Source organism: Salvelinus alpinus, chromosome 4, assembly GCF_045679555.1.
Source record: "Salvelinus alpinus chromosome 4, SLU_Salpinus.1, whole genome shotgun sequence".
Classification (NCBI taxonomy): domain Eukaryota; kingdom Metazoa; phylum Chordata; class Actinopteri; order Salmoniformes; family Salmonidae; genus Salvelinus; species Salvelinus alpinus.
The window spans coordinates 81,127,158-81,154,612 of record NC_092089.1 but is presented as its reverse complement, the minus strand read 5'-3'; the positions used below and the strand labels follow the sequence as shown (position 1 = coordinate 81,154,612).

Genomic DNA, 27,455 nt, shown 5'->3' with positions numbered 1-27,455 from the left:
GAAAGCTTTGCAGAGCAGGGATCTGACACCTCTGTTTGATTGGAAAGGGCATATTAGTATAGCATTCTACACTATCTACTCTTCTGATTCCACTGTGTGCAAGGGGCATCATCAATTCTGGAATCGTTAAATGCAGACTTTACAATACAACACAAGGCATCCGATTTACAATCTACTGAGAGTGGATATAAAGGCCGGTGGAGAGACAGAGACATCTGTGATTTACAACTTCTCTCTGTGTGATGGTTCAACATTTTCAGAGGGACCACATTAGAGCTGCACAGTATCTTTTGGAGACATCTTTGAAACCATACCCCAGGAACCCTTTTCTTTCAGAGATAAAAAAAAAAAAAAAAAATGTTCGATCAGAAGAAGACTCGGTTAAAAATGTATCACGTTAGACGTTAGTGATGTGTTAGGTGAAGAGGAGGCGGAGAAAGAGAGGCCGGAGGGTGGGCTGCCTTCTGAGGAGTAGGAGGCGATCGAATAAACCCCCACTCCCCTCAATTCTGCTCGCAAACATGCAATCGTTGGACATAAAATGGACGACTTATTGGGAAGATTGAACTATCAACAGGACATTAAAAATTGTAACTTCTTATGCTCCACGTGCTGAACGACGACAATATCAGCATACAGCTGGCTGGTTATACGATGTATCGGCAGGATAGAACAGCGGTGTCTGGTAAGACAAGCGGCGGCGGTCTATGTATTTTTGTAAAAAACAGCTGGTGCACAATATCTAAGGAAGTCTCCAGCTACTGCTCGCCTGAGGTAGAGTTTCTCATGATAAGCTGCAGACCACATTATCTACCCAGGGAGTTTTCATCTATATTCTTTGTAGCTGTTTACATACCACCACAGTCAGAGGCTGGCACTGAGATAGCATTGAAAGAGCTGTATTCCGCCATAAGCAAATAAGAAAATGCTCACCCAGAGGCGGCGCGCCTTGTAGCCGGGGACTTTAATGCAGGGAAACTTAAATCCGTTTTACCTATTTTCTACCAACATGTTAAATGTGCAACCAGAGGGAAAAGAACTCTGGACCACCTATACTCCACACACAGAGATGCATACAAAGCTCTCCCTCGCCCTCCATTTGGCAAATCTGACCATAATTCTATCCTCCTGATTCCTGCTTACAAGCAAAAATTTGAGGAAGCACCAGTGACTAGATCAATAAAAAAAAAATAGTGGTCATATGAAGCAGATACTAAGCTACAGGACTGTTTTTCTAGTACAGACTGGAATATGTTACGTTATTCCTCCAATGGCATTGAGGAGTACACCACATCTGTCATTGGCTTTATCAATAAGTGCATCGATGACGTCATCCCCACAGTGACCGTACGTACATACCCCAACCAGAAACCATGGATTACAGGCAGCATCCGCACTGAGCTAAAGGCTCGAGCTGCCGCTTTCAAGGAGGGGGACTCTAACACGGAAGCTTATAAGAAATCCTGCTATGCCCTCCGACGAACCATCAAACAGGCAATGCGTCAATACAGGACTAAGATCGAGTTGTACTGCACCGGCTCTGACGCTTGTTGGATGTGGCAGGGCCTGCAAACCATTACAGACTACAAAGGGAAGCACAGCCAAGAGCTGCCCAGTGACACGAGCGTACTGGACGTGCTAAACTACTTCTATGCTCGCTTCGAGGCAAATAACACTGAAACATGCATGAGAGCACCAGCTGTACCTGAAGACTGTGATCATGATCTCCGCAGCCGATGTAAGACAGGTCAACATTCACAAGGCCGCAGGGCCAGACGGATTACCAGGACGTGTACTGCGACAATTCGCTGACCAACTAGCAAGTGTCTTCACTGACATTTTCAACCTCTCTCTGTCCGAGTCTGTCATACCACCATAGCGTTCTTGGGCACTGGCACTAAGGTAACCTGCCTAAATGACTACCGACCTGTAGCATTCACGTCTGTAGCCATGAAGTGCTTTGAAAGGCTGGTCATGGCTCACATCAACACCATCACACGGAAACCCTAGACCCACTCCAATTCGCATACCACCCCTACAGATCCACAGATGATGCAGTCTCTATTGCACTCCACACTGCCCTTTCCCACCTGGAGAAAAGGAACACCTATGTGAGAATGCTATTCATTGACTACAACTCAGCGTTCAACACCATAGTGCCCTGAAAGCTCAACAATAAGCTAAGGTCCCTGGGACTAAACACCTCCCTCTGCAACTGGATCCTGGACTTCCTTACGGGCCGCCCCCAGGTGGTAAGGTTTGGTAACAACACATCCGCCACGCTGATCCTCAACACAGGGGCCCCTCAGGGGTGCGTGCTCAGCCCCCTCCTGTACTCCCTGTTCACTCATGACTGCACGGCCAGGCACGACTCCAACACCATTAAATTTGCCGGTGACACAACAGTGGTAGGCCTGATCACCGACAACAAAGAGACAGCCTATAGGGAGGTCAGAGACATGGCCGGGTGGTGCCTGAACAACAACCTCTCCCTCAACCTGGTTAAGACAAAGGAGATGATTGTGGACTACAGGAAGAAGAGGACCAAGCACGCCTCCATTCTCATCGACGGGGCTGCAGTGGAGCAGGTTGAGAGCGTCAAGTTCCTTGGTGTCCACGTCACCAACAAACTAACATGGTTGACTTTGTACCGGCACCCCCCTGTGTGTGTATGTATGTATATATATATATTTTTTTACTGCTCTTCTTTAACTACTTGTTACTTTTATCTCTTATTCTTATCCGTATTTTTTGAAACTGCACTGTCAGAGGCTCGTAAGTAAGCATTTCACTGTAAGGTCTACACCTGCTGTATTCGGCGCATGTGACTAATAAAGTTTGATTTAATTTCGTCTTTCTTATGCTCTGAACATCTTCAATAATGAGACAAAATATCTCCATCTTAACTAAACAAGTTACTTATTGTTCAACAGGTGTCTCTTAGACGAGGTGATCAACTATGGCTGATTTTCCAGCTCAACGATGAGGTACGGATATGGACTGGCTGATATCTCGTTGCGCTCTGCGATTTCTAATTAGATTTATGACCCAGTGATTGAAGAGTTGGCTCACAAATGTTTTTTTTTTGTCATGGCAGTATCTTTTTTCCCCCACATTTTTTTGGGGAGTGGAAATGTTCCAGCAAAGTGACTTTGATTTATCATACCCCTCTTTCAAGCCACCCAGTTAATTTGGCTTAAGATGATCACTAATTTATAACACTAACCATAAAAACCAATGAAAATTTGTATTTAATCTGTGGTAGCAAAAAGGCAAATGTGGTATTTGATTTAAATGCACTTGAACCAAGAAAGCCTTTGAAAGAACATCACGGTTTGAAAAACGGATAAGCAGAAACACTGTCCCTTAGGCCTAGGGAGAACTGAACTCAATAGGAGCGCCAACTCTTTCATTTTCTATTTGGTGACAGAATTAATTTAGTTCTGTCTGGGAAGCATTTAGTTTATTTATGACCAGTCTGTTGTGGCGAAAAACGAGGACACAGAAAAAGGGTCTGTCTGAATGAGTGTTTCAGCAGCTCCATCCAATGCAGCTACTTGGAAGCCTTTTTTTTAATGTTTTTTTTATTTTTTTTATAGATCTTACCATACTGTGAGCTGTCATAAAACAGTTTCAGTAACACTCCTGCTGATTGAGTCCATGTAGTGGGCTTCTATTTGAGGATCCATGATCCTGGACCATCAGACAAAGCTAGTTAATGTCAGATTTTAAAATAGCTTTAGGTCAAGGTGCTCAACATATTTGGCTGTCCTTTAAAACTGTCAACTGAACTCAATATCATTAGTACATTCTGCTTATGATTCTGAGGGCATAATACAACTTATTATAGTCATATTTACACCCTCTAATATGGATGATGAGTCACTTGCCATGCACTAATTTGACTCTTAACATTTCATCTTTAGAATTTGTTTATACATTGAGTTTTGGCTCTAATTACTTTTTGTTGCTGTGACATACAACCATACTGAAAGGGCTACTACTGACTGTAACCATACAATTTCTATATGCAGGAAATTACTCTGCAGATTGAGCAGGCAACGTTACTGCTCCGCCAACAACAGACGCCTCATTTATTTCTCTAATTGGTTAAGGTTGTTTAAAAATCAATGCTGGGAATGTTTCCATGCTCAAGTACACAGTCTTTGCCTCGTTCGTTTCCACTTTGGAATCCGTTTGACAGTTCTTGTGTATGGGCTGTGGGCTTTGAAATTTGTTTTTGGAAGTGCAGACAGGCTGTTGAAGATAATATTGTTTGACCCATCAAACATTTCTCAGACACTTATTTTTCATCTCAAACTTTGTAGACGAGGGGTGTCAAACAAATTTTGCTCGGGGGCCACATTTGGTGATCACCGAGGTCCGGAGAGCCGCAGTGAAAATTGGTTATAGAGTATTGCTTCGACATCAAAATCTGGAGAGGAAAAAAAACCTTCCCGTTTTTGCAACTTTTAATACGTCCCGACTCTAACTTTTGTTTCTGTCTTTGAGAGATGGACACAGTGAAGGAATTATATACATGTAGGTCCATTTATAATTTCTACACAGTTTCGATGTGGCTTTAGGCCATGATTGACACCCCAATTCTTGTCAAATCAAGTCTGTCACATGCATTTACATTTACATTTAAGTCATTTAGCAGACGCTCTTATCCAGAGCGACTTACAAATTGGTGCATTCACCTTATGATATCCAGTGGAACAACCACTTTACAATAGTGCATCTAACTCTTTTAAGGGGGAGGGGGGGGGTTAGGAGGATTACTTTATCCTATCCTAGGTATTCCTTAAAGAGGTGGGGTTTCAGGTGTCTCCGGAAGGTGGTGATTGACTCCGCTGACCTGGCGTCGTGAGGGAGTTTGTTCCACCATTGGGGTGCCAGAGCAGCGAACAGTTTTGACTGGGCTGAGCGGGAACTGTACTTCCTCAGAGGTAGGGAGGCGAGCAGGCCAGAGGTGGATGAACGCAGTGCCCTTGTTTGGGTGTAGGGCCTGATCAGAGCCTGAAGGTACGGAGGTGCCGTTCCCCTCACAGCTCCGTAGGCAAGCACCATGGTCTTGTAGCGGATGCGAGCTTCAACTGGAAGCCAGTGGAGAGAGCGGAGGAGCGGGGTGACGTGAGAGAACTTGGGAAGGTTGAACACCAGACGGGCTGCGGCGTTCTGGATGAGTTGTAGGGGTTTAATGGCACAGGCAGGGAGCCCAGCCAACAGCGAGTTGCAGTAATCCAGACGGGAGATGACAAGTGCCTGGATTAGGACCTGCGCCGCTTCCTGTGTGAGGCAGGGTCGTACTCTGCGAATGTTGTAGAGCATGAACCTACAGGAACGGGTCACCGCCTTGATGTGAGTTGAGAACGACAGGGTGTTGTCCAGGATCACGCCAAGGTTCTTAGCGCTCTGGGAGGAGGACACAATGGAGTTGTCAACCGTGATGGCGAGATCATGGAACGGGCAGTCCTTCCCCGGGAGGAAGAGCAGCTCCGTCTTGCCGAGGTTCAGCTTGAGGTGGTGATCCGTCATCCACACTGATATGTCTGCCAGACATGCAGAGATGCGATTCGCCACCTGGTTATCAGAGGGGGGAAAGGAGAAGATTAATTGTGTGTCGTCTGCATAGCAATGATAGGAGAGGCCGTGTGAGGATATGACAGAGCCAAGTGACTTGGTGTATAGCGAGAATAGGAGAGGGCCTAGAACAGAGCCCTGGGGGACACCAGTGGTGAGAGCACGTGGTGCGGAGACAGATTCTCGCCACGCCACCTGGTAGGAGCGACCTGTCAGGTAGGACGCAATCCAAGCGTGGGCCGCGCCGGAGATGCCCAGCTCGGAGAGGGTGGAGAGGAGGATCTGATGGTTCACAGTATCAAAGGCAGCCGATAGGTCTAGAAGGATGAGAGCAGAGGAGAGAGAGTTAGCTTTAGCAGTGCGGAGCGCCTCCGTGACACAGAGAAGAGCAGTCTCAGTTGAATGACTAGTCTTGAAACCTGACTGATTTGGATCAAGAAGGTCATTCTGAGAGAGATAGCAGGAGAGCTGGCCAAGGACGGCACGTTCAAGAGTTTTGGAGAGAAAAGAAAGAAGGGATACTGGTCTGTAGTTGTTGACATCGGAGGGATCGAGTGTAGGTTTTTTCAGAAGGGGTGCAACTCTCGCTCTCTTGAAGACGGAAGGGACGTAGCCAGCGGTCAAGGATGAGTTGATGAGCGAGGTGAGGTAAGGGAGAAGGTCTCCGGAAATGGTCTGGAGAAGAGAGGAGGGGATAGGGTCAAGCAGGCAGGTTGTTGGGCGGCCGGCCGTCACAAGACGCGAGATTTCATCTGGAGAGAGAGGGGAGAAAGAGGTCAAAGCACAGGGTAGGGCAGTGTGAGCAGAACCAGCGGTGTCGTTTGACTTAGCAAACGAGGATCGGATGTCGTCGACCTTCTTTTCAAAATGGTTGACGAAGTCATCCGCAGAGAGGGAGGAGGGGGGAGGAGGGGGAGGAGGATTCAGGAGGGAGGAGAAGGTGGCAAAGAGCTTCCTAGGGTTAGAGGCAGATGCTTGGAATTTAGAGTGGTAGAAAGTGGCTTTAGCAGCAGAGACAGAAGAGGAGAAAGTAGAGAGGAGGGAGTGAAAGGATGCCAGGTCCGCAGGGAGGCGAGTTTTCCTCCATTTCCGCTCGGCTGCCCGGAGCCCTGTTCTGTGAGCTCGCAGTGAGTCGTCGAGCCACGGAGCAGGAGGGGAGGACCGAGCCGGCCTGGAGGATAGGGGACATAGAGAGTCAAAGGATGCAGAAAGGGAGGAGAGGAGGGTTGAGGAGGCAGAATCAGGAGATAGGTTGGAGAAGGTTTGAGCAGAGGGAAGAGATGATAGGATGGAAGAGGAGAGAGTAGCGGGGGAGAGAGAGCGAAGGTTGGGACGGCGCGATACCATCCGAGTAGGGGCAGTGTGGGAAGTGTTAGATGAGAGCGAGAGGGAAAAGGATACAAGGTAGTGGTCGGAGACTTGGAGGGGAGTTGCAGTGAGATTAGTGGAAGAACAGCATCTAGTAAAGATGAGGTCAAGCGTATTGCCTGCCTTGTGAGTAGGGGGGGAAGGTGAGAGGGTGAGGTCAAAAGAGGAGAGGAGTGGAAAGAAGGAGGCAGAGAGGAATGAGTCAAAGGTAGACGTGGGGAGGTTAAAGTCACCCAGAACTGTGAGAGGTGAGCCATCCTCAGGAAAGGAACTTATCAGGGCGTCAAGCTCATTGATGAACTCTCCAAGGGAACCTGGAGGGCGATAAATGATAAGGATGTTAAGCTTGAAAGGGCTGGTAACTGTGACAGCATGGAATTCAAAGGAGGCGATAGACAGATGGGTCAGGGGAGAAAGAGAGAATGTCCACTTGGGAGAGATGAGGATCCCAGTGCCACCGCCCCGCTGACCAGAAGCTCTCGGGGTGTGCGAGAACACGTGGGCAGACGAGGCGAGAGCAGTAGGAGTAGCAGTGTTGTCAGTGGTAATCCATGTTTCCGTCAATGCCAAGAAGTCGAGGGACTGGAGGGACGCATAGGCTGAGATGAACTCTGCCTTGTTGGCCGCAGATCGGCAGTTCCAGAGGCTGCCGGAGACCTGGAACTCCACGTGGGTCGTGCGCGCTGGAACCACCAGGTTAGAATGGCGGCGGCCACGCAGTGTGAAGCGTTTGTATGGTCTGTGCAGAGAGGAGAGAAGAGGGATAGACAGACACATAGTTGACAGGCTACAGAAGAGGCTACGCTAATGCAAAGGAGATTAGAATGACAAGTGGACTACACGTCTCGAATGTTCAAGAAGTTAAGCTTACGTTGCAAAAATAAAATAAAATCTTATTGACTAAAATCTTATTGACTAAAATGATATAGTACTGCTGGCGGTGAAGTAGGCTGGCTAGCATTGGCTGCGTTGTTGACTTTGTTTGAACGTGTAGCTGGCTAGGTAACCTCGACAATTTCTCAAAAACTACACAATTATCTTGGATACAAGGACAGCAAAGACAACTATGTAGCTAGCTAACACTACGCTAATCAAGTCGTTCCGTTGTAATGTAAGTTGTAGTGTGAGTTTCTACAGTGCTGCTATTCGGTAGAAGTTGGCTAACTAGCAGTGTTAGCTAGCAGTGTTGACTAGGTAGGAGACGGCAGCGCAGCGCGGTGGACGAAAATAGCTGGCTAGTTAACCGAATAATTACTCTAACCAACTCTAAGCTACACAATTATCTTAGATACAAAGATAGCAAAGACAACTATGTAGCCAGCTAACACTACACTAATCAAGTCGTTCCGTTGTAATGTAATCGTTTCTCCAGAGCTGCTATGCTGCTATTCGGTGGCTAGCTGGCTAGCTAGCAGTGTTGACTACGTTACGTTACGAAAATAGCTGGCTAGTTAACCGAATAATTACTCTAACCAACTCTAAGCTACACGATTATCTTAGATACAAAGATAGCAAAGAGAACTGTGTAGCCAGCTAACACTACACTAATCAAGTCGTTCCGTTGTAATGTAATCGTTTCTCCAGTGCTGCTATGCTGCTATGCTGCTATTCGGTGGCTAGCTGGCTAGCTAGCAGTGTTGACTACGTTGTTACGTTCGGACGAAAATAGCTGGCTAGCGAACCTCAATAACCTCAATAACCTCAATAACTACACAATTATCTTTGATACAAAGACGGCTATGTAGCTAGCTAAGATCAAACAAATCAAACCGTTGTACTGTAATGAAAATGAATGAAAATGGTAAAACTACCTGTGGAGCGAGGCGGAATTGCGACTGCACGCTCCAAACCGGAAGTTAATCCAAATACAACGGGTGTAGACTTACCATGAAATGCTTACAAGCCCTTTTCCAACAATGCAGAGTTTAAAAAAATACGTTTTATCATAATTTACAAAAAGGAAATAGTAGCACAATACAATAACAAGACTATAGACAAGGAGTACCGGTACCGAGTCAATGTGCAGGGGTACGAGGTAGTTGAGATAATATGTACATGTAGGTCTGGGTAAAAGTGACTTGGCAATTAGGATAAATAATAAACAGCGTAGCAGTAGCGTGTGGGTGTTTTGGAGTATTAGTGTAGAATGTGTGGGTAGAGTCCAGTGAGTGTGCATAGAGCCAGTGCAAGAGAGTCTGTGCAAATAAAGTCTAACCTCTACACTCTACACAATTTTATTTAGGTTGTTTTGATATTTACTCCATTTAGAAAAATGTAGGTATTAGTGAACCAGTTTGACTTGTTTCACTAAGCTAGGCTCTCCGAGAAGGTGAACAAATCAACATGTTCAATGATACTCTATCTCTTTACCATTGTCGTTATCTTTCCGCTGATTTCAGTGGACCCATGTGGATCTCTGATAAGACCACTCCACTCTACGCTCATCTTCCATTACTAATGTGTTTTTATGGTTTTACTCCTTGGGGGGGGGGGGGGGGGTGTATATTAATGTAGTATGGATTTCTGGCTTCTTTTTGAAATGACAACCCAGATAGAAATGGACTTTGAATGTTTGCTCCTTTCCTTCAACTTACTACATGTTTCATTCTGAGAAAAGGGACACTTTGAGGCTCATTTGATATGAGTGCTGTCTCCATGGTGAAGAGGTTCACAGGACTGAGATTAAATCATCACACTAGACTGCTCACAGTCTGCTTGGTTGTCTGCAGTAAAATGGTGCATTATTTATCAGGCCTTGAGTTCTGCGCTGCATGGTGGGAGAAGCTCACAGTCCATATGAACATCACTGTTAATGACACATGACCTAACTTTGTATGCTAACAGTGGTGCCCCCAGCTGGCACTCCAAGGTACTGTCTTCGTATGACTGCACTTCCCAAGGCTGAAGATGAGACTGAAAATGACTTGTACTGAGAGAGATTGTTATAATATATTAATGGGCTCATCAGTGCTATTTCTATGTAAGCAGCACCAACCCATCCATCACAACACACACAGGGTTGGAGTAATGGATTACATGTTACTGAACAAAAAAATTAATCCGTTACGTTACCAGAAAAAATATGATCAAATTTTACATATTCCATAGATAGTTCAGAAAGGCTGTTTGAGGGGAAAAAAAATGACGCCTTTCTCTTTTCTTAATGACATTCAAATCAGCAAAGTTTCATGTTTTTTTCCCCCCCTGAGCAAGTTTGACCAGGTCAGAGACCACTATTACACACCAAATGGAAAAGAGCAGGAATAAGCATTTTGTAGGCTACAGTCCAAGCTATGTCTTCCAATGGTGTGACTGCTGTTGGCATCCAAAATTATTCAACTTGAACAAACGCTTGGAGGTGAGGACGAAAGCAGTGGTGTAGCCTATGGACGGGGCAATACGGATATCACTTATTATAGATATCTACATGGCGTTGATGTGAATCAAACTGCTGCTATTTGTGCTTTATATTGTTTTGGTTATGGATGGCTGGTCACAAATGCATATGTGTATTTTAACCCAATGGCTGAGTTGAAGTGGGGCTTTTATTGCTCAATCTAATTTGTGCTGATTAGTAGGCCTAACGGACACATGCTCAAACTCACACAAACACTTAAACTGCTGCAAATTATTGAGATATCCAAGTGTCGCCAACAAAACATAAAAATAAGCCTAAAGCAAATGCAGCATATGGTATATATTTTTCAAATGCAAATAGCACTTTTCGGTAGTGTTCGAAGCATGCCATTCCATGAGAGAAGCATTTTTAAACTCGAAGTAATGACCCCAATCAGTCCATGACAGCAAAATCATAAACGACAGAGTAGACTAGTAAATCCTTAGCTTTTGGGTTATGCTCGGGTAAATTTACATTGGCTAATCTATATTTCCAAGTCCTATTCTTGAAGATCAAGGTGTATTAAATGAATTGGGATTGACTGGAAATCTGAGATGTTGGTTTTTAATGTAAAGATATAGCCTAATCATGTCTAATAGAAAGCAATGGATTAGAAGAAGCCTACATAACCAAACCAATGAATTAGAAGAAGCCTACATAACCAAACCATACAGTAAAATGCAACATCCATTTATGGCCAGCTATGTAAACTCTAACATTGATTTATCCTGTAATAGATTTCGTTAAATTGATAATATTCATGTTTTATATTTTAATCCCTCTTAAAGGGAAAGTAATCTAAAAGTAGCAAAGTAATCAGATTACTTTACTGAGTTTGTGTACTCCAAAAATGATGTTACTTATTTACCATTTTGAACAGGTAACTAACAGATTACATTTAGAAAATAACCTACCCTACACACAAGCTCACTCTTCTATAGCAACTCAAGGTTAATTACTATTGTACTTTAACATGTTTTTCCATAATAAAAATGCTACTTAGATTTGTACAATGTAATACTCCGGGTTTAACAACAAAACCTATTGATATCAGAACCCATGATGATTTGTCAATGGCCCTGCAGAGTCCCTTTAACTGGTCCGCCTTTGCGGACACCGACAAACTGTAGCCTACAGTATTTTGTCAGCTGTGGGAAAACGGGATTGACATATTCTTGAGCATATCACTGGTGCCCTTTGCGCACTCTCAGTAATACACCCTTGCGGGTACCATCTGGCAGGCTATACTTTGTTCACTTGTAAACGTAGGTTACATGTATTCGGGAATGTGGTTTATATGAGTGCGAGGCTCTGCGAGCTGCAAGACCCTCCCTCATTCTCGCGCTACAGCCCAGTCTGCAGGGCGAAACGGACTGGAGAACAAACTCCCTTTCTCTCAATCCAACGGATTTATATTCTTGACGATTCGCGTTGCAGTAGGCGACGAGGGCTCACCATCCTCTGCTGTACGGACTGTAAACAATGTTTCTCTTGCAGTATAGAGGTAAGATCTAACGTGTGTTCATTTTGTTACAGTATTACATAATACCAGCTCTTGTCTGCTCCTCTCGCTCTGTTATTTTCGGGGAGTTTTGCCGCCTTCTATATGGCTGTTATCTCAATCGTAGAATGAATGAATGCACGTTGTTGTAGACGAATTTCGAGGAGGACTAGGTATTTGATCACTGCAGGTCCATTAAGTATATTACTGACGGAAGCAACATGCGAACATCTTAACGACAGTGACCAAGTAGAGGTCTTTGCGTCACTTTGTTATACCTGCTGTTCATGAGCCTAGTCGGGTTCGATGAGACAAAAAAAGACTACTCCTCGTTAACATTTTTATTCACAAATTGATGTAAACCTAGCTGGATTAAATTGTTTAACCCTTGTAGAATGTCTATTGATTTCATTTAGCTTATTTTTTACAATGCATTTTGAATAAAGTTGATAAGCGTCCTCCCAAATGCTCTATCTTTGGCACTGTTCTGAAATATAACACTGGTCAGTTCCGTTATTGTTTTTCCGAAGACTGTTTTCTTGTTTCATTTAGTTAATGACCATGGTTGCTTTTTAAATCTGTCTTGAAAATAATACGTCACCAGTAGCGAACTGAAAATAGGCGACTTTCTTCATCTATCTGTTTTTGAGAATATGCCGTTGTGCGCAAAAGTCATTCAAATATATGGTGAGCGTGTGCACTTTGCACTGGTTTTGCACACTGGCTTCTTTCAGATTTCCTTCTCATTTATTCACTTATTTTCTCGTGATATATAAATAGCTGCTGGTAAATGGAACGTTTTCCACAGTCAGTGTAATTACAGGAGAAGCAAATTGAGCCTTCAAATTAACCTGCTTACTCAAATCAAATTTATTTATATAGCCTTTTGTACATCAGCTGATATCTCAAAGTGCTGCACAGAAACCCAGCATAAAACCCCAAACAGCAAGCAATGCAGGTGTAGAAGCACGGTGGCTAGGAAAAACTCCCTAGAAAAGGGACTTTTACTCTGCTTCTCTTGCACTCTGACTCTGCATCTTAAGACTTTTTAGCCTCTGCTGTTTCTGACCATGGAGGATTTACTCCATCTCTCACAGCCATCCAATGTTGGATAAGTGTTCATAATTGCCGAGTTCCCTGGGCCCATCAACTCAGAGACCAGAGTGGTAAGCATACAGTATGAATGCTGAAAAGGAGAACGGCTATAAACACAGCCTATGCGTTTTCTGTAGGGGAATGATGCTGATGCTGTGCATTAAGTATGAGTTTAGCTTTCTCCCCTTAGTAATTGACTTCACCTGACATAAGCAATATTTTGTTTCTCTGTGCCATACTTTCAATTCAGCTATGGTGACAAAATGGCTCTGGAATATTGCATACTTGCTCCCACTTTTCTTTCCATGGCCAGGGGCACAAACATTTAATGAGCATCTGAATGAATCAAGGTTGATTGCTCGCTTTCAACAGGGCCAACCATGATGAAGAAAAGGTCCACCATGCACTCTGACAGACATTTACCGTCACACTGTACAGCTCCCCACTGATCAATGGAGAGGGCATCTGTAGATTCCTCATAATGGAGGGAGAAGGAGAGAAATGGAGGGAGCAATATAGATTTGAGGAGCAATGTTTCAGAAGGATCTTTGTGATTTGAGTTCACTGTGGCCCCAGGATAATGGTGCTGTGGAATAAATGAGGGGAATACTGAATGCAGAGAGAAACCGTGTAAAATGAGGACATTTGGTAGCTTTGGAAAATGGTTGTTTTTTAATGTGGAGACTGAGGTTCAGTTTTGCTAACGATTCAGCAGAAAGTGGAGCCATGGCTTTGGGGAAAGAGAATCAGCATAATGAAATCTGAGTCAGAAATAAAGAAAGCGTTTTCTCTGTGGATACCTCTGGCAGTCTTTTGGTACAGGGGTTTCAGGGGTGTACACTGCTAAAGGGGTGTAAAGCACAGATCTGCTAACGTTGTTATGGTTCCTTCAGGAGGGCCTAGAGGCCCCAAAAAGAGATGGGCTCTTTCAGGGTTACTGAAATCCCAGATACTGAGTTGCTATAGATACAAGCCTCATTCCCTGTCAGATTTGTGGCTACTGGCTATTTGCTAGTTTTTGCCGCCATGTTGTAGAGGGAGTAGTAGGGTTAATGGTCTGCCCCACTGCCAAGTAGTTCATTATGAACTCTAAGGTGTTCCAGCTACTCTATTTGGTCCCTTAGGAGTCTCTACCAGATGCATCTCAGAGACAGGTGGGTTTCCACTCTAGAAAGAACCCCAGACTCTACTCTAATCATATCAGCGTTCCATCAAATCAGTGACCATTGTTTTAATAATTGATTGTCAGAAGCAATTCCTCCTCTTTCCATCAACATCTTTATTCTATTTCCCCTAACTTCCACCTCAGCCTGATAATGGACCTACCTAGAGAAGCTTTTAAACTGGCATTCCCCCCAAGGTCAAGACTTTAAAGTGTTTTAGCCTGATGAATCTCTCTCTGCTCTTAAGACTTTGAGAGATTGTGTTCGGTCTTAGAAAACTGGTCAAGTTCATTATTTAATTGCAAAGTAATGTATTTTTATTGTTGTCTGAATTTTTATTTGACATACAATTCAACTGTTATTACATCAAATTGATTACACTGACCAACAATTACCTCTTTTAGGGGGTAGGCTAGTCAAGTGAGATAGTACTCTGTCTGAATTCGTTTATATTACTAATTAGAAAGTCTAAGCATAGGGATTTGCCATATTTGCAATACTTCCCTGATCCAAAGCTCATTTGAATGCACCCGGCCTCCTATATTAGAAAGCAAATAATATATAAGGCTGCCTTTCCGCTGTTTTCTGTAACTGAGTTTCTTGTTTTCATACTGCTCTCCTCACGGTGGACAGGTATGCAGATTTTCCACTTCTCCAGCTCTGTGGATTGGCTAATTGAAAGATGTGGTATCTAGGGCAACGGTGTAACTGATCACTGCTAATGCAACAAACCGTGCTCTATCCCTGATAAGGAGACTCTCACTGTTTTGTGCCCTGCTGGGTAAGCGATCTGAGGACTATTTTTACACTGCGTTGTGTTTCCTGTCGGAGGAGGCCATTTTACTATGTGATGAGAGTAGTTAGATATTCATCCTCTCTGCCAGTTTCAACTCCCAGTGGAAATGAGATGTAAATATGGAAACGATAAAAGTAAAATTCAATTTCAGCAGGTGCTGTTAAAGTAATGTTTGTTTTCTGATTTAATGGATTGAGCGTCATCTAACTAGTGTGGAGATAGCATCACAATCCTTGGACTACCCACCTACTGCTCAGTAGCCTACACTTAAACATATCACAGTGAACTTATTTGACCTTCCAGAAACCATCATCAAAAGACCAATTTCCAAGCATCATAGCAAAGTTTCAAAGCACCCAATGGGAAAAATGTGTGTTGGTTTCAGTAATACATTTTTACTGGACACTTCATTTGTTTTTCAAAGTTCTTGTTTCTCGAGGGGTGCCAGAAGTATATTATTGTGGTGATATCACCCATTGAACCCTTCCCCATCTGTTGAGCCGATGTTGTAGATTTTGTTGTAATAACGTAATTAAGATTCTATCAATGCCTCACCACTCTTGCTTAATCTGTCGGTTGCTGGTGTAATAGTTGTTTTACTTCCTTTGTTCCGATGTCTGTGTCAGGTAGAAAACCCATCTGGGTCGGCCTGATTGTTCAGCCGTGTGGGCCAGGCTATTCCAGATGAGCGGTTCAGGAGATAACTGGGTTTCTGGAATTGGTTCAGTTGAAGGGTGTGTAGGAGTGTGTGGCAGTCAGATCCCTGAGAGCAGCAGCAGTCAGCCAGCCACTCGTCTGGTCTAAAGCAGTGGAGGGAGCGGCATGTCTGTCTGGGAAGGGAACGTCTCAGGATCAACTCTGGGGCTCTGTGGAGCACAAACCACCTGATTGAGGGAGGCCTCTGTACTCAAGCACTTTGAGCCCCAGATTTGGGCTCAGGTCTCTGCAGTAGGGTTAGTGGGATAGAGACGTATTGCTATTGAATAAGGCAGAATTGAGGCTGTATAGCTATAGTTTAAAACCTTACTGATGGTCTCACAGAGGAGAGGAGGATGGAGGAAGATTAACTTTTCACCAGGGAGGATCATCTTCTCTGCTCCAATGGAATCGCTCTGTATCTCTATTAGGGTTGTAATGGTTCACCAATCCCATGGTTCGGTACTTATTGCGGTTTTGGGTTCGGTTACGGTACAGCAGGAAAATGAAATGCCAACAGTAGTTAATTTTTGTTTATTTTGCAAAAGACACACAACTCAAAAACACCCTATTTTTGGTCTAGCTTCTGTGACGTTTTCTTTTGTGAATGGGGTTATGTTTGGCCTCTTAAGTAGAGGTCTTCGCAGGTCCAAATGTATGATGTGTTCCGAAATGGACCTGTGGTTTTTCCACCCGGACCCTATATGCATACATTTATTTAATGTACAGGTAAACCTGGTTTGATCCAGACCTAGTCCAATCCGAGTGAGGGAAGCAGCAGAAAATTCACTTTGTAAGCTACCTTTTTTATTAACTAGAGCTGATAAAGTGCGAGGGAGAGAGCTGCCACTCTAGCAGGCGGAGGGGCCTTGCAGTGTCTACTCCGAGATATTATAGAAAGGAGGAGTTTGGAATCCCATTGGGCAATGAATGTAGAAATGTATAATGCCCCACACAGCAGACTGTCGGCCAATCACTTCACATTGTCATCCTGCATCACACGGTTTCTAAGCTAATCGGCACGCAACCCTTCTCAAATTCTGGGTACGAGTTGAGAAACCTGCCTATTTTCCTCAAAAGTATCTCATCTCTGAAACATTTTGTAGTATTGTAATTCTTTTTGACAAAATGCTTATGTTGGGTTTTTGATCTAGCATCCAATTGACTCCCATTCACTCCTTAAAACTCCCCAGTCCTTAACGATTACAAGCATACCCATAACATCATGCAGCCACCACTATGCTTGAAAATATGGGGAGTGGTACTCAGTAATGTGTTGTATTGGATTTGCCCCAAACATAACACGTTGTATTCAGGACAAGAAGTGGATTGATTTGCCATATTTTATGCAGTATTACTTTAGTGCTTTGTTGCAAACAGGATGCATGTTTTGGAATGTTTTTATTCTGCACTGGCTTCTTTTTCAGTGGTCTCTCCAGAGATAAAGTGAACCCAAGTTTTTGTTGTTGCTCATGCACTTTTCCCTTCCCAACACTGCCAGGAAAAACAATTTGAAGTAGCACAGCACATGTCATGATGGATCACCAGAGGGGTGCAAGACACTCCATCTCTGAGTGCGCCAGTATATCCGCCACGGACTCTGAGAAGGTACCCGCATATAACTGCTGGCTAAATACAGATCATAAGGGGAAGAAATCACCTATTCTTTACCAATATCTCATTGGATGATTAATTTGCAGCCAATTCACATTTTCACAAAGGTTGCATTTTGCATGAGTATTATCTGTTTGACGAATGACGAATTGCCATAATTATGCATGCTCATTTAGTAGTGAGTAATATATTGTGGAGCATAGCACAGATTTAAAGGCCAAGTGCAGTCAAATAGATGTTCCTGTGTGTTATATATATTTCCACACTGCGGTTGGAATAAGACAATGAAATTGTAAAAATGAAGATGATTCCCTGGAATTTCAGCCTGTTTTGGTTTTGGCCTTCCATGGTGACATCAGGAGGTGGTAAAATAGTCAATAGACCAAAAAGAAAGTGGCTTCCAAACTTCTTTGCCAATAACAGCTAGTTTTCAGTGTCCCCCTCCCCACTTAGACCACTCCTCAGACAGTCCTAACAAAATTGCTTAAGAAAGTGCTCTTTGCTAAGAAGCTATTTTTGTATCTTTTTCACCATTTTAATTGAACTTAATCACAGTAAGGTACTTAATTCTGAGAAATTATTTAATATCGAGTTAGAAATGGCTGCATTGTACCTTTTTTTAATCCTCTTGACCTGTACTTGTCTCATCACATTGACATGTTGAACATAGAGCAAGGAGGAAGCGGAGGTTGTGGTTCAGTGTTTAGGTCCATGGAACTGAGTTGTCCACTGAGATTGCCTGTCTGGAAAGCAGCCATCATTCTACAGTAATAGAGATGGAGAGCCTAGATCTCTATGGCCCCTGGTTTAGAAGGGAGAAAAAGCTCTCAGGAAAAAAATGGAAAGTAATGAAAAACAAAATGGCACCGGAAAAATGGCTGCATCATGAACCAGAATGCGTTATTAATAGAATAGCAGAGACGCTCTCAGGATGTGTTCAGTTTACAGGGGCGTTGTGGCATTGAATGAAGGACATCTCACTCTCTTTATTTTCCTTTGGGAAATCATTTGTCTCCATGAACTGTTAGCAAACAAGACTTAGAACACATTTACATCAAAGGTTCTGTTTACCTCACTGCTCTGTGAATGTTCAGACGAGAGTGAACCACAGAACTCTAGTGCCCGGTAGTTTTCCATTTGCTTCAGAAGGTATTTGCGTTGAATCTTATTTGGCGTTAACACACACGTCTACCTACCCCCACTGTGAAGAGTCTTTCATGAACATTGAAAAAGTCCAAATTCATACATTTGGAGAAGCTATGAAGGCCTCTGTGTTTGATTGAAGGCAACAGGAGCTCAATGTAAGGCCTGTACTTGCCTGTTTACTGCACCCAGCTCGGTTTATAATGGGCTGCCTTTACTGAATTAACACATTTTACAGACTAACGTTTGTTCAGCTACTTTTTTCTCTTCTTGAAGAATGAGAGGTCAGCATTTATGGGGAAGTGATGCAACACAGGTATAACTTTTCAAGGGATGAGAACAGTATGTAGCTTTCATTTGGTTGCCTGGTTTATTGCCATATCTATTTTAGAACAGTGAAATGCATGTTGAGGTCAGCAGGATGCTTGAGGTCAAGTTCGGACCTCCCCTGGCCTGTTTCTGACTGAAGAATTGAGCTGAGGACAACTCTTTAGATCACAACCAGCCTGATCATGTCTCTTACCATTTATAGCCACTTGTGCAATATTGTAGATATACTACAGTTGAGTTGAGGACAGCTCATTATTTCAGTTCTAAAATGTCATCATTGATCTCTCCATTTATGAGTGCTAGATGTAATCTGTTCTGCACAATACATACTCAAACTCCATTTTATTTGTAGAAAACTGCCGGTGAAGTTCTAACTTCTATGTCATCGTTAGTTACATTTATTAATTGCAGATTGAACGTTTTGGTCTTGTATAGATTTGAGCTTTGCATTTGTTTAGCTTGTATACTCTTGTCTAGTTCACAACTGTCATTTGTTTACCTGTGTACAACTCTCAATACAGTTCTCATTGCTATATCATCTTTAGTTCATCCTCTCTTTTAGTTGATCTTTTGTGGTCCTAGTACTGTTTTGAAAACTGTGGTATTTCTTCAGAAAGCCTAACAGGAGTTTTCTGACTAGCTGTGATGTGGAGTCCCTTTCTTTGTGTTCTGTGTTGTATCTGTTAGGCCAGTGGTTCCCAACTCCGGTCCTCGAGTATCCCCAACAGCACACATTTTAGGAGGATCTTCTTGGGGTGCTGTACTGAGGGGTTTTAGGAGGATCCTCCTGGAGTGCTGTACTGAGGGGTTTTAGGAGGATCCTCCTGGAGTGCTGTACTGAGGGGTTTTAGGAGGATCCTCCTGGAGTGCTGTACTGAGGGGTTTTAGGAGGATCCTCCTGGAGTGCTGTACTGAGGGGTTTTAGGAGGATCCTCCTGGAGTGCTGTACTGAGGGGTTTTAGGAGGATCCTCCTGGAGTGCTGTACTGAGGGGTTTTAGGAGGATCCTCCTGGAGTGCTGTACTGAGGGGTTTTAGGAGGATCCTCCTGGAGTGCTGTACTGAGGTTTTCCGAGGTTCTGCTGTTCTCTGTGGAGGTTAAAGCCCCCCGGACAGATGCTGACAACCACTAACTTAACATCATGGGACTGAACACGGCCATTACAGAGGGAAGGTAATTGGATCCACAAATCAGCTGACGGCTCCGGGTTTATAGTGGACCTACGGCTTTATGGGCTGTATTTCAGGGTCTGGTGGGGGAGGCTGTTGGGCATTTTGAGGTAGTGGGGGGCCTCAGAAGAGCTGTTAGAGAGGAAACGTTGCTTGTTATGAATGAACCACACTGGAACTCAACCCAACGAATCAAGCTCTACTCTTCATCTGTCAATGACAGAGCACCTGCCCTCTATGCAAACTAAGTCTTCCTATTAGAAGTGTTTGGCTAATCTGAAATGAGGCAGTTTTAGTTCCTGTATTTCTGTCAGATTCTCTGGTTTGTAGGCCCACTTCAAACGCGGGTTCATTTTGGAACACTTTGTCATCTCAACTGAACTGAAAGTGATTCATATGTTTCCTGGACATGAATTGCTTAGAAAGTCTTGACCTTTATAAGGAGTGAAGACAAGTTCTGTAAGCTTGTAACAGAGAGATGGACCGTGTTTTAGTCATCTGCTACACCTTCCTTCCCTCTGGAATGAAAGAAGAGGTCAGTGTGTCTGAAGCAGCTCAGTGGGAGAGGATCAGTTCATCTCTACCTCTCTGCTCCTCTCTGCTCCTCTCCTCTCTGAACCCCTATATTTTTGCCATTCACTCCCTATTTCCTTCTCTCTTTTCTTTGTGTGCAACTCATGTCTCTATAAACCTCTTCTGGTGTGTCTGTTTCCTTCTCTTTTAATAAAGGCTTTTATTTCCAGCTAATAGAAATATGAGTCTTCCAGAGTCATGGACAGGTCACTGGAGAAAAGTGCGTGGGCTGGGTGAAAAGCCAAAGAACATCGCTGTGCCTTCATTTTTACACAACTCTTTTCTCCTACCTCAGAGCAACAAATTAATGCTCTCTGAACCTAATCTATCATCCATTTTTCTCCCTCTTTTTCCCTCCCCATCTCCTCCGCTCTCTATTTCCTGCCCCCAATAGTACAAGACAGTAGTCAGTGAGGCAGAGAACAGTGAGGATTAATTGTTTTCTGTAGGTACAGAGGGCATCTGCAGCGGTCTGCTTATTTTGGGCCCTGGTGAGCCTCCATATGCTGGATGAAATCTGTTCCTCCTCTCCTGGCTTGTTAGCTTTAGTCTGTTAGCGTGCTCACTGACCAGCAGCTGCAGTGAGACAGACAGGACTGGGCCAGGCTCCAGGAGTACCACAGAGCAATGCAGCCCAGCCAGCAGAACCAACAGGCAACCCCCAGTTCCCATATCACACCCCCACAACCTAATGAATCGTTCTGGGAACCTTTAACAGACCCCATTCTGTTTGCCCGGAGGCAGCAGAGCCACCAGGCAGTCCTTCAGCATCCTGGGCCGTTAGTCTCTGCTGTGGAGCCGTTGTCTGAAATAGCCTTTGACTATCTCTGAGACACAGAGCCCTGCAGGATCCTCTCCTCTTATCATTAAAGGAAAATAACTGCTCTGAAGATGGACTCCCCAGACCCTTGTTTTAGAATGATTCTGTTTTAATGCAGGTCTTTATTTATACATCGCCTGTGAAATATATTGGCACCCTTTCACTTTAATTACATTTTTTCCTATTTCTTCTCAAATAATTTTAAATTGAATACAACTTTTGGTTTTCACAGCATATTGGATTTTCAACATTGCAGAACCACGTTTATTTTTGTAAACTTAAGTTTATAATTTAAATTTAGAAAATATAGGCAAATGGCATTTACAAAAATATTTTTATTTGCCTTTATTTAACTAGGCAAGTAATTTAAGAACAAAATTATTGGCACCCTGGAGCTAGTACTTGCTTGCACAACTTTTGGCCAAGGTAACAAATGCTTCTTGTAGCCATCAATGAGCTTTCTGCACCTTTCTACTGGCAATTTGGCCCACTCTTCACCAGCCAACTGCTCTAATTCTTCAATATTTGTGTGGTGCCCTCCACCAACTGCTGTTTTCAGCTCTCACCATAGCTTAAAGATGTGATTCAGATCTGGACTCTTCGCTGGCAGAACAGTCCAGAGTTTCTTCTTGAAGCATTCCCTTGTGCTTTTGATGTGTTCTTGGGGTTGTCCTCCTGCTGGAAGACCCATAACCTTCAACAGAGACCCTTTTTGGACACTGGGTTGAACATTGCACTCCAAAATACCTTGATGATCAGCTGTTTTCATGATGTCTTGCACACATTCATGGGCGATTAAGCCTGGCTCGCAGTCGGCATTCCAATTCATCCCAAAGTTGTTTGATGGGGTTGAGGTCAGGGCTCTGTGCAGGCCAGTCAAGTTCTTCCACACCGATCTCGACAAACCATTTCTGTATGGACCTCACTTTGTGCACGGGTGCACTGTCATGCTGAAACAGTAAAGGGCCTTCCCCAAACTGTTGCCACGAAGTTAGGAAGCACAGAATCCTCTAGAATGTCATTGTATGCTTTTGTGTTCACTGGAACTAAAGGGCCTAGCCCAAACCATTAAAAAACCAGACAGCAGTCTTTAAAAATGTAAGATTTACGGAAGTAAAAGTTGTCAAATATAAATAAAGTACAGATACCCCAAAAAATTACTTAGTAGTTCAAAGTATTTTTACTTAGTTACTTTACACCATGGGCATTACCTCATACTCTGGCCTACTATCTTTGCTGGGCCAGATGTGCTACTATCTTTGCTGGGCCAGATGTGGCTAACAGCTATATGATAAATGTCCCTGAAGGCCACTGTAGCGTGACGGTGCTGATTTAAAGGGTAAACAACAGAGAAAGAGCCTGACTGATGGAGGCGGGTGGCAAAGGCTGTCTGAGACTGGTGATGACACTGGGGCGCACGGAGCCGTCTGATTGGAGAGATGTAGGATGCTGATGAAAAAACAAAGCAACCCCTAATTCTAGCAGGATTTGTTCCATATAGAGGGTCATGCAATCTCTGTTCATACAAACTAATCCTCCATCTCACTCAACATCACTGTTTTATAACAGAGTTCTTAGGTCTTGATTATATCCCTCAGCCATAACTGAACTTTGAGCATTACAATATAGTAAGCTACATATGAGTGCATCTTCTCAGTTTTAAAGGATAATGTCTGTTTAACTTCAGTTCATATACGTACGTAAATTATGGAAAATCCAAGCCAAGTTACGATAACAGAATGAGTTAATCTGTAGTCTTATCTTAATGTCAGATCTTGTAGCATGTGCTTCATAGTTATAAGGTTATCCAGTGATTTTGTTTTATTAGTATACCTATTAGCAGTTATACGTTTTTTTCTGTTAATGTTAGTGTTTCCCCAGTTATTATTAGACAGTTTCTATATTCTTATTACTAGGTTTGTTTTATTTTAAATTTGGACCCTCTTGGGCTCCCGAGTGGCTCGGCGATCTAAGGTACTGCATCTCAGTGCTAGAGGCGTCACTACAGACCCTGGTTCCATTCTAGGCTGTATCACAACCAGCCGTGATTGGGAGTCCCATAGGGTGGCGCACACTTGACCCAGTGTCATCCGACTTAGGGTTTGGCTAGGGTAGGCCGTCATTGTAAATAACAATTTGTTCTCAACTGACTTGCCTAGTTAAACAAACAAAAAACGAGATGTGCAGTTCAAGAAATTTCTTTCATGTTCCAACATTTCAAATAAATTCCCTTTCTTGGTCAGTAATTAAAAAATATACACAAATGCTTCATCTAAGATTTTCTTTCTTTCAATGCAATGGTTTTCTTGTAAGAATTAGGCCTAGATAATATCAAATGAAATCAAAGTATATTTGTCACGTGCGTCGAATACAACAGGTGTAGACCTTACACTGAAATGCTTACTTACAGGCTGTAACCAATAGTGCAAAAAAGGTATTAGGTGAACAATAGGTAAATAAAGAAATAAAACAGTAAAAAGACAGTGAAAAATAAGTTGCAGCTGTAGAACCTTTTGAGGATCTCAGGACCCATACCAAATCTTTTTAGTTTCCTGAGGGGGAATAGGCTTTGTCGTGCCCTCTTCACGACTGTCTTGGTGTGTTTGCACCATGTTAGTTTGTTGTTGATGTGGACACCAAGGAACTTGAAGCTCTCAACCTGCTCCACTACAGCCCCGTCGATGAGAATGGGGGCGTGCTCGGTCATCCTTTTCCTGTAGTCCACAATCATCTTCTTAGTCTTGGTTACGTTGAGGGATAGGTTGTTATTCTGGCACCACCCGGCCAGGTCTCTGACCTCCTCCCTATAGGCTGTCTCTTCGTTGTCGGTGATCAGGCCTACCTACCACTGTTGTGTCGTCTGCAAACTTAATGATGGTGTTGGCCATGCAGTCGTGGGTGAACAGGGAGTACAGGAGGGGACTGAGCACGCACCCTTGGGGAGCTCCAGTGTTGAGGATATGTGCGTGGCATATGTGTTGCTACCCACCCTCACCACCTGGGGGCGGCCCGTCAGGAAGTCCAGGATCCAGTTGCAGAGGGAGGTGTTTAGTCCCAGGGTTCTTAGCTTAGTGATTAGCTTTGAGGCTGTAGTCAATGAATAGCACTCTCACATAAGTGTTACTTTTGTCCTGGTGGGAAAGGGTAGTGTGGAGTGAAATAGTGCAATATAGATTGCATCATCTGTGGATCTGTTTGGGCGGTATGCAAATAGGAGTGGGTGTAGGGTTTCTGGGATAATGGTGTTGATGTGAGCCATTACCAAACTTTCAGAGCACTTCATGGCTCCACATCCCCAACTCAGTGGTGCATCAGTATTCACACAGCTCAGCTCTCCATACACCACCTTACACCATTCCCCCAATACTCTGCCTGGCAAGGCTTCAGATGATCTTGACTTTAGTGTGTGTGTACATGTACGTGTGTGCATGCTATGACAGTGTTTGCGTCATGGATCCGTGTGAATGCAAACCGTTGACGCACTGACAGCCCCACATTAATCACCTTTTTTGCAATCAAATGTTTGCCTTCTCCTGAAGATCTGCCTCCCTCTCAGCAGCCTGGACACCGCAGGGGAGGGAAGAGGGAGGGACTGCTGCAGCTGTTGCTCTGCTGGTGTCTACACAGTCAGACATACTCCTCCACTCCCCTCCAGCCGCACACACACACTGGACTTGAGATGGCTAACAGGACCAGACCACCCCTAGCCTGTCTCTTCGGCTGATTGAGACAGATGGATGAATGGAGGGGAGAGAGAGAATCTAAGCTGAGCCAGACCAGAGCCACTGAAGCTCTTCTGTGCGTGATCCATGAGTCTCTGTTTGGACTCTGTGTTTCTGCTGGGTTGGTAATTAAAGAGGGGAGGCCCAGTAGAGTAGCTGTGTGTTATTTTCCCTATCTCTTGTTTTCTCTCTAATCTTCCTGTAAGACCAGATAATTAATGGTGGGGTGGCAGGAGAGCCTGTGGTCCTCGTGTTAATGGAGCGGATTGGGCTTGTTTACCTAACTTCCTCTTGGTCTCTCGTTAGGGCCAGTGCTAGTCATTGTCATGGCCACGTTAATTATCCTAACCTGCTGTGAAAAGTCACATCTGCTGGCCCTGAGAACAGTCTTGGTTTCCACTAACGCGATACAGCTTCGCGCTTGCTTGCCTTCTCTTTCTCTTCGCTAATGATGCGAGTGTGTGTTCAGTCTTCGGTCTGTTTTGTGTAGAATATTATAGCCTATTCATTGATGATAGGCCCTGTTTTGCTGAAGGTGCGAGACATTGCAAGCCAAGAAATTGCGACATACAGAATTCCATTGTGAGACAGCATTTGATTGCTGCTAGATAGGCCTAGTTTATGGTTCTGACTGTCTGCCTGTTGGCCGACCTGCCTGTACTGTGCCCCTCCCCTCTCTCTCCGTCCCTCGCTATGAAAGATGCAAGTGTTTGTGCTCGAGGAAGTACTGCATTTTAGAAGTCGATTCCTAGTGAATGGTCAACAATCAGAGTCGAGGAATACATTTTTTGGAGTCGACTCTCCACCACTACGTCGTTGTTAACAGTTGGGAAAATGGCAGAGAAAGGCAAGCGACAGAAGCCAAGTCCTGTATGGCAGTTCTTTGAGAAGTTAAATGCAAACTTTGCAAGGTTGAATTGAGTTCCAGTAATGGCAGTACAGGTGCATGGTGAACCAACTGAAAGGGATGCACCGTGAGACCCAAACCGTTGCTAGCAGCAGGGCAGATGCATTGTCAATTAATGTGGAATCTTATACATTTTTATCATTTTAATGGAAAACTGATAAAGTGGCCGTTTTTAAATGTAAGAAAATTACAATTTGTCACATCCCTACATAAAACCGTAACTCTCAGCATGGATTTGTTTATGCAGTGGCTTAATTATCCAACTTTCTGTATAATCTACTTATTCATGAGTGATTATAAATGGATAAGGAGAAGGGTTTTTGGTCGCATTCAAATCCCAAGCTGTTTACCAAATGATCAATCACAATTTATGCTGGAAGCGATAGCTCTTGTAAATATGGGTGTCAGTATTTCTTACTGAGCAACATTAGACTGGATGACACTACATGATAGTTTTATATATTTTTCTGTATAGTTGTGTACATGCGTACTCATCCATTCTGCCTTAAAGGGACATTCAGTAAGAATTCTGTACCTCAACTTCAAGTAGTGGTTATGACACCCAATATGGATAAATGTGGATTGGCAGCGATTTGAGTAGCAAGACATGTAGCTGCAGGTTAACAGACCAGTGTGGAGATGTGACTGGCATTACGGGGCAGCACTGCTCCTCTGGGAAGATATAATGGGCGTTACTGGGCAGCACTGCTCCTCTGGGGCGTTACTGGGCAGCACTGCTCCTCTGGGGAGATATAATGGGCGTTACTGGGCAGCACTGCTCCTCTGGGGCGTTACTGGGCAGCACTGCTCCTCTGGGGAGATATAACGGGCGTTACTGGGCAGCACTACTCCTCTGGGAAGATATAATGGGCGTTACTGGGCAGCACTGCTCCTCTGGGAAGATATAATGGGCGTTACTGGGCAGCACTGCTCCTCTGGGAAGATATAATGGGCGTTACTGGGCAGCACTGCTCCTCTGGGGCGTTACTGGGCAGCACTGCTCCTCTGGGGAGATATAATGGGCGTTACTGGGCAGCACTGCTCCTCTGGGGAGATATAATGGGCGTTACTGGGCAGCACTGCTCCTCTGGGAAGATATAATGGGCGTTACTGGGCAGCACTGCTCCTCTGGGAAGATATAATGGGCGTTACTGGGCAGCACTGCTCCTCTGGGGAGATATAACGGGCGTTACTGGGCAGCACTGCTCCTCTGGGAAGATATAACGGGCGTTACTGGGCAGCACTGCTCCTCTGGGAAGATATAATTGGCGTTACTGGGCAGCACTGCTCCTCTGGGAAGATATAATGGGCGTTACTGGGCAGCACTGCTCCTCTGGGAAGATATAATGGGCGTTACTGGGCAGCACTGCTCCTCTGGGGCGTTACTGGGCAGCACTGCTCCTCTGGGGAGATATAACGGGCGTTACTGGGCAGCACTGCTCCTCTGGGGAGATATAACGGGCGTTACTGGGCAGCACTGCTCCTCTGGGAAGATATAATGGGCGTTACTGGGCAGCACTGCTCCTCTGGGAAGATATAATGGGCGTTACTGGGCAGCACTGCTCCTCTGGGGCGT

The 27,455-nt window shown here is 44.2% G+C and overlaps 1 protein-coding gene across 6 annotated transcripts in view; it reads left to right on the top strand.

The window, feature by feature from the left end:
* LOC139574524 (ecto-NOX disulfide-thiol exchanger 2-like) overlaps window positions 1-27,455 on the top strand; it is a 349,993-nt gene that overhangs the window by 78,315 nt on the left and 244,223 nt on the right. For 2 of the 6 annotated variants that reach the window (XM_071399196.1, XM_071399193.1), the window contains exon 1: window positions 11,710-11,855. The exons of the other annotated variants lie outside the window; for them this stretch is intronic. In XM_071399196.1, the coding sequence (XP_071255297.1) occupies window positions 11,834-11,855 (22 nt within the window). In that variant the 5' untranslated portion in view covers window positions 11,710-11,833. Of the gene's footprint in view, window positions 1-11,709; window positions 11,856-27,455 lie in introns of those variants that run through there. 6 annotated transcript variants of the gene reach the window in all.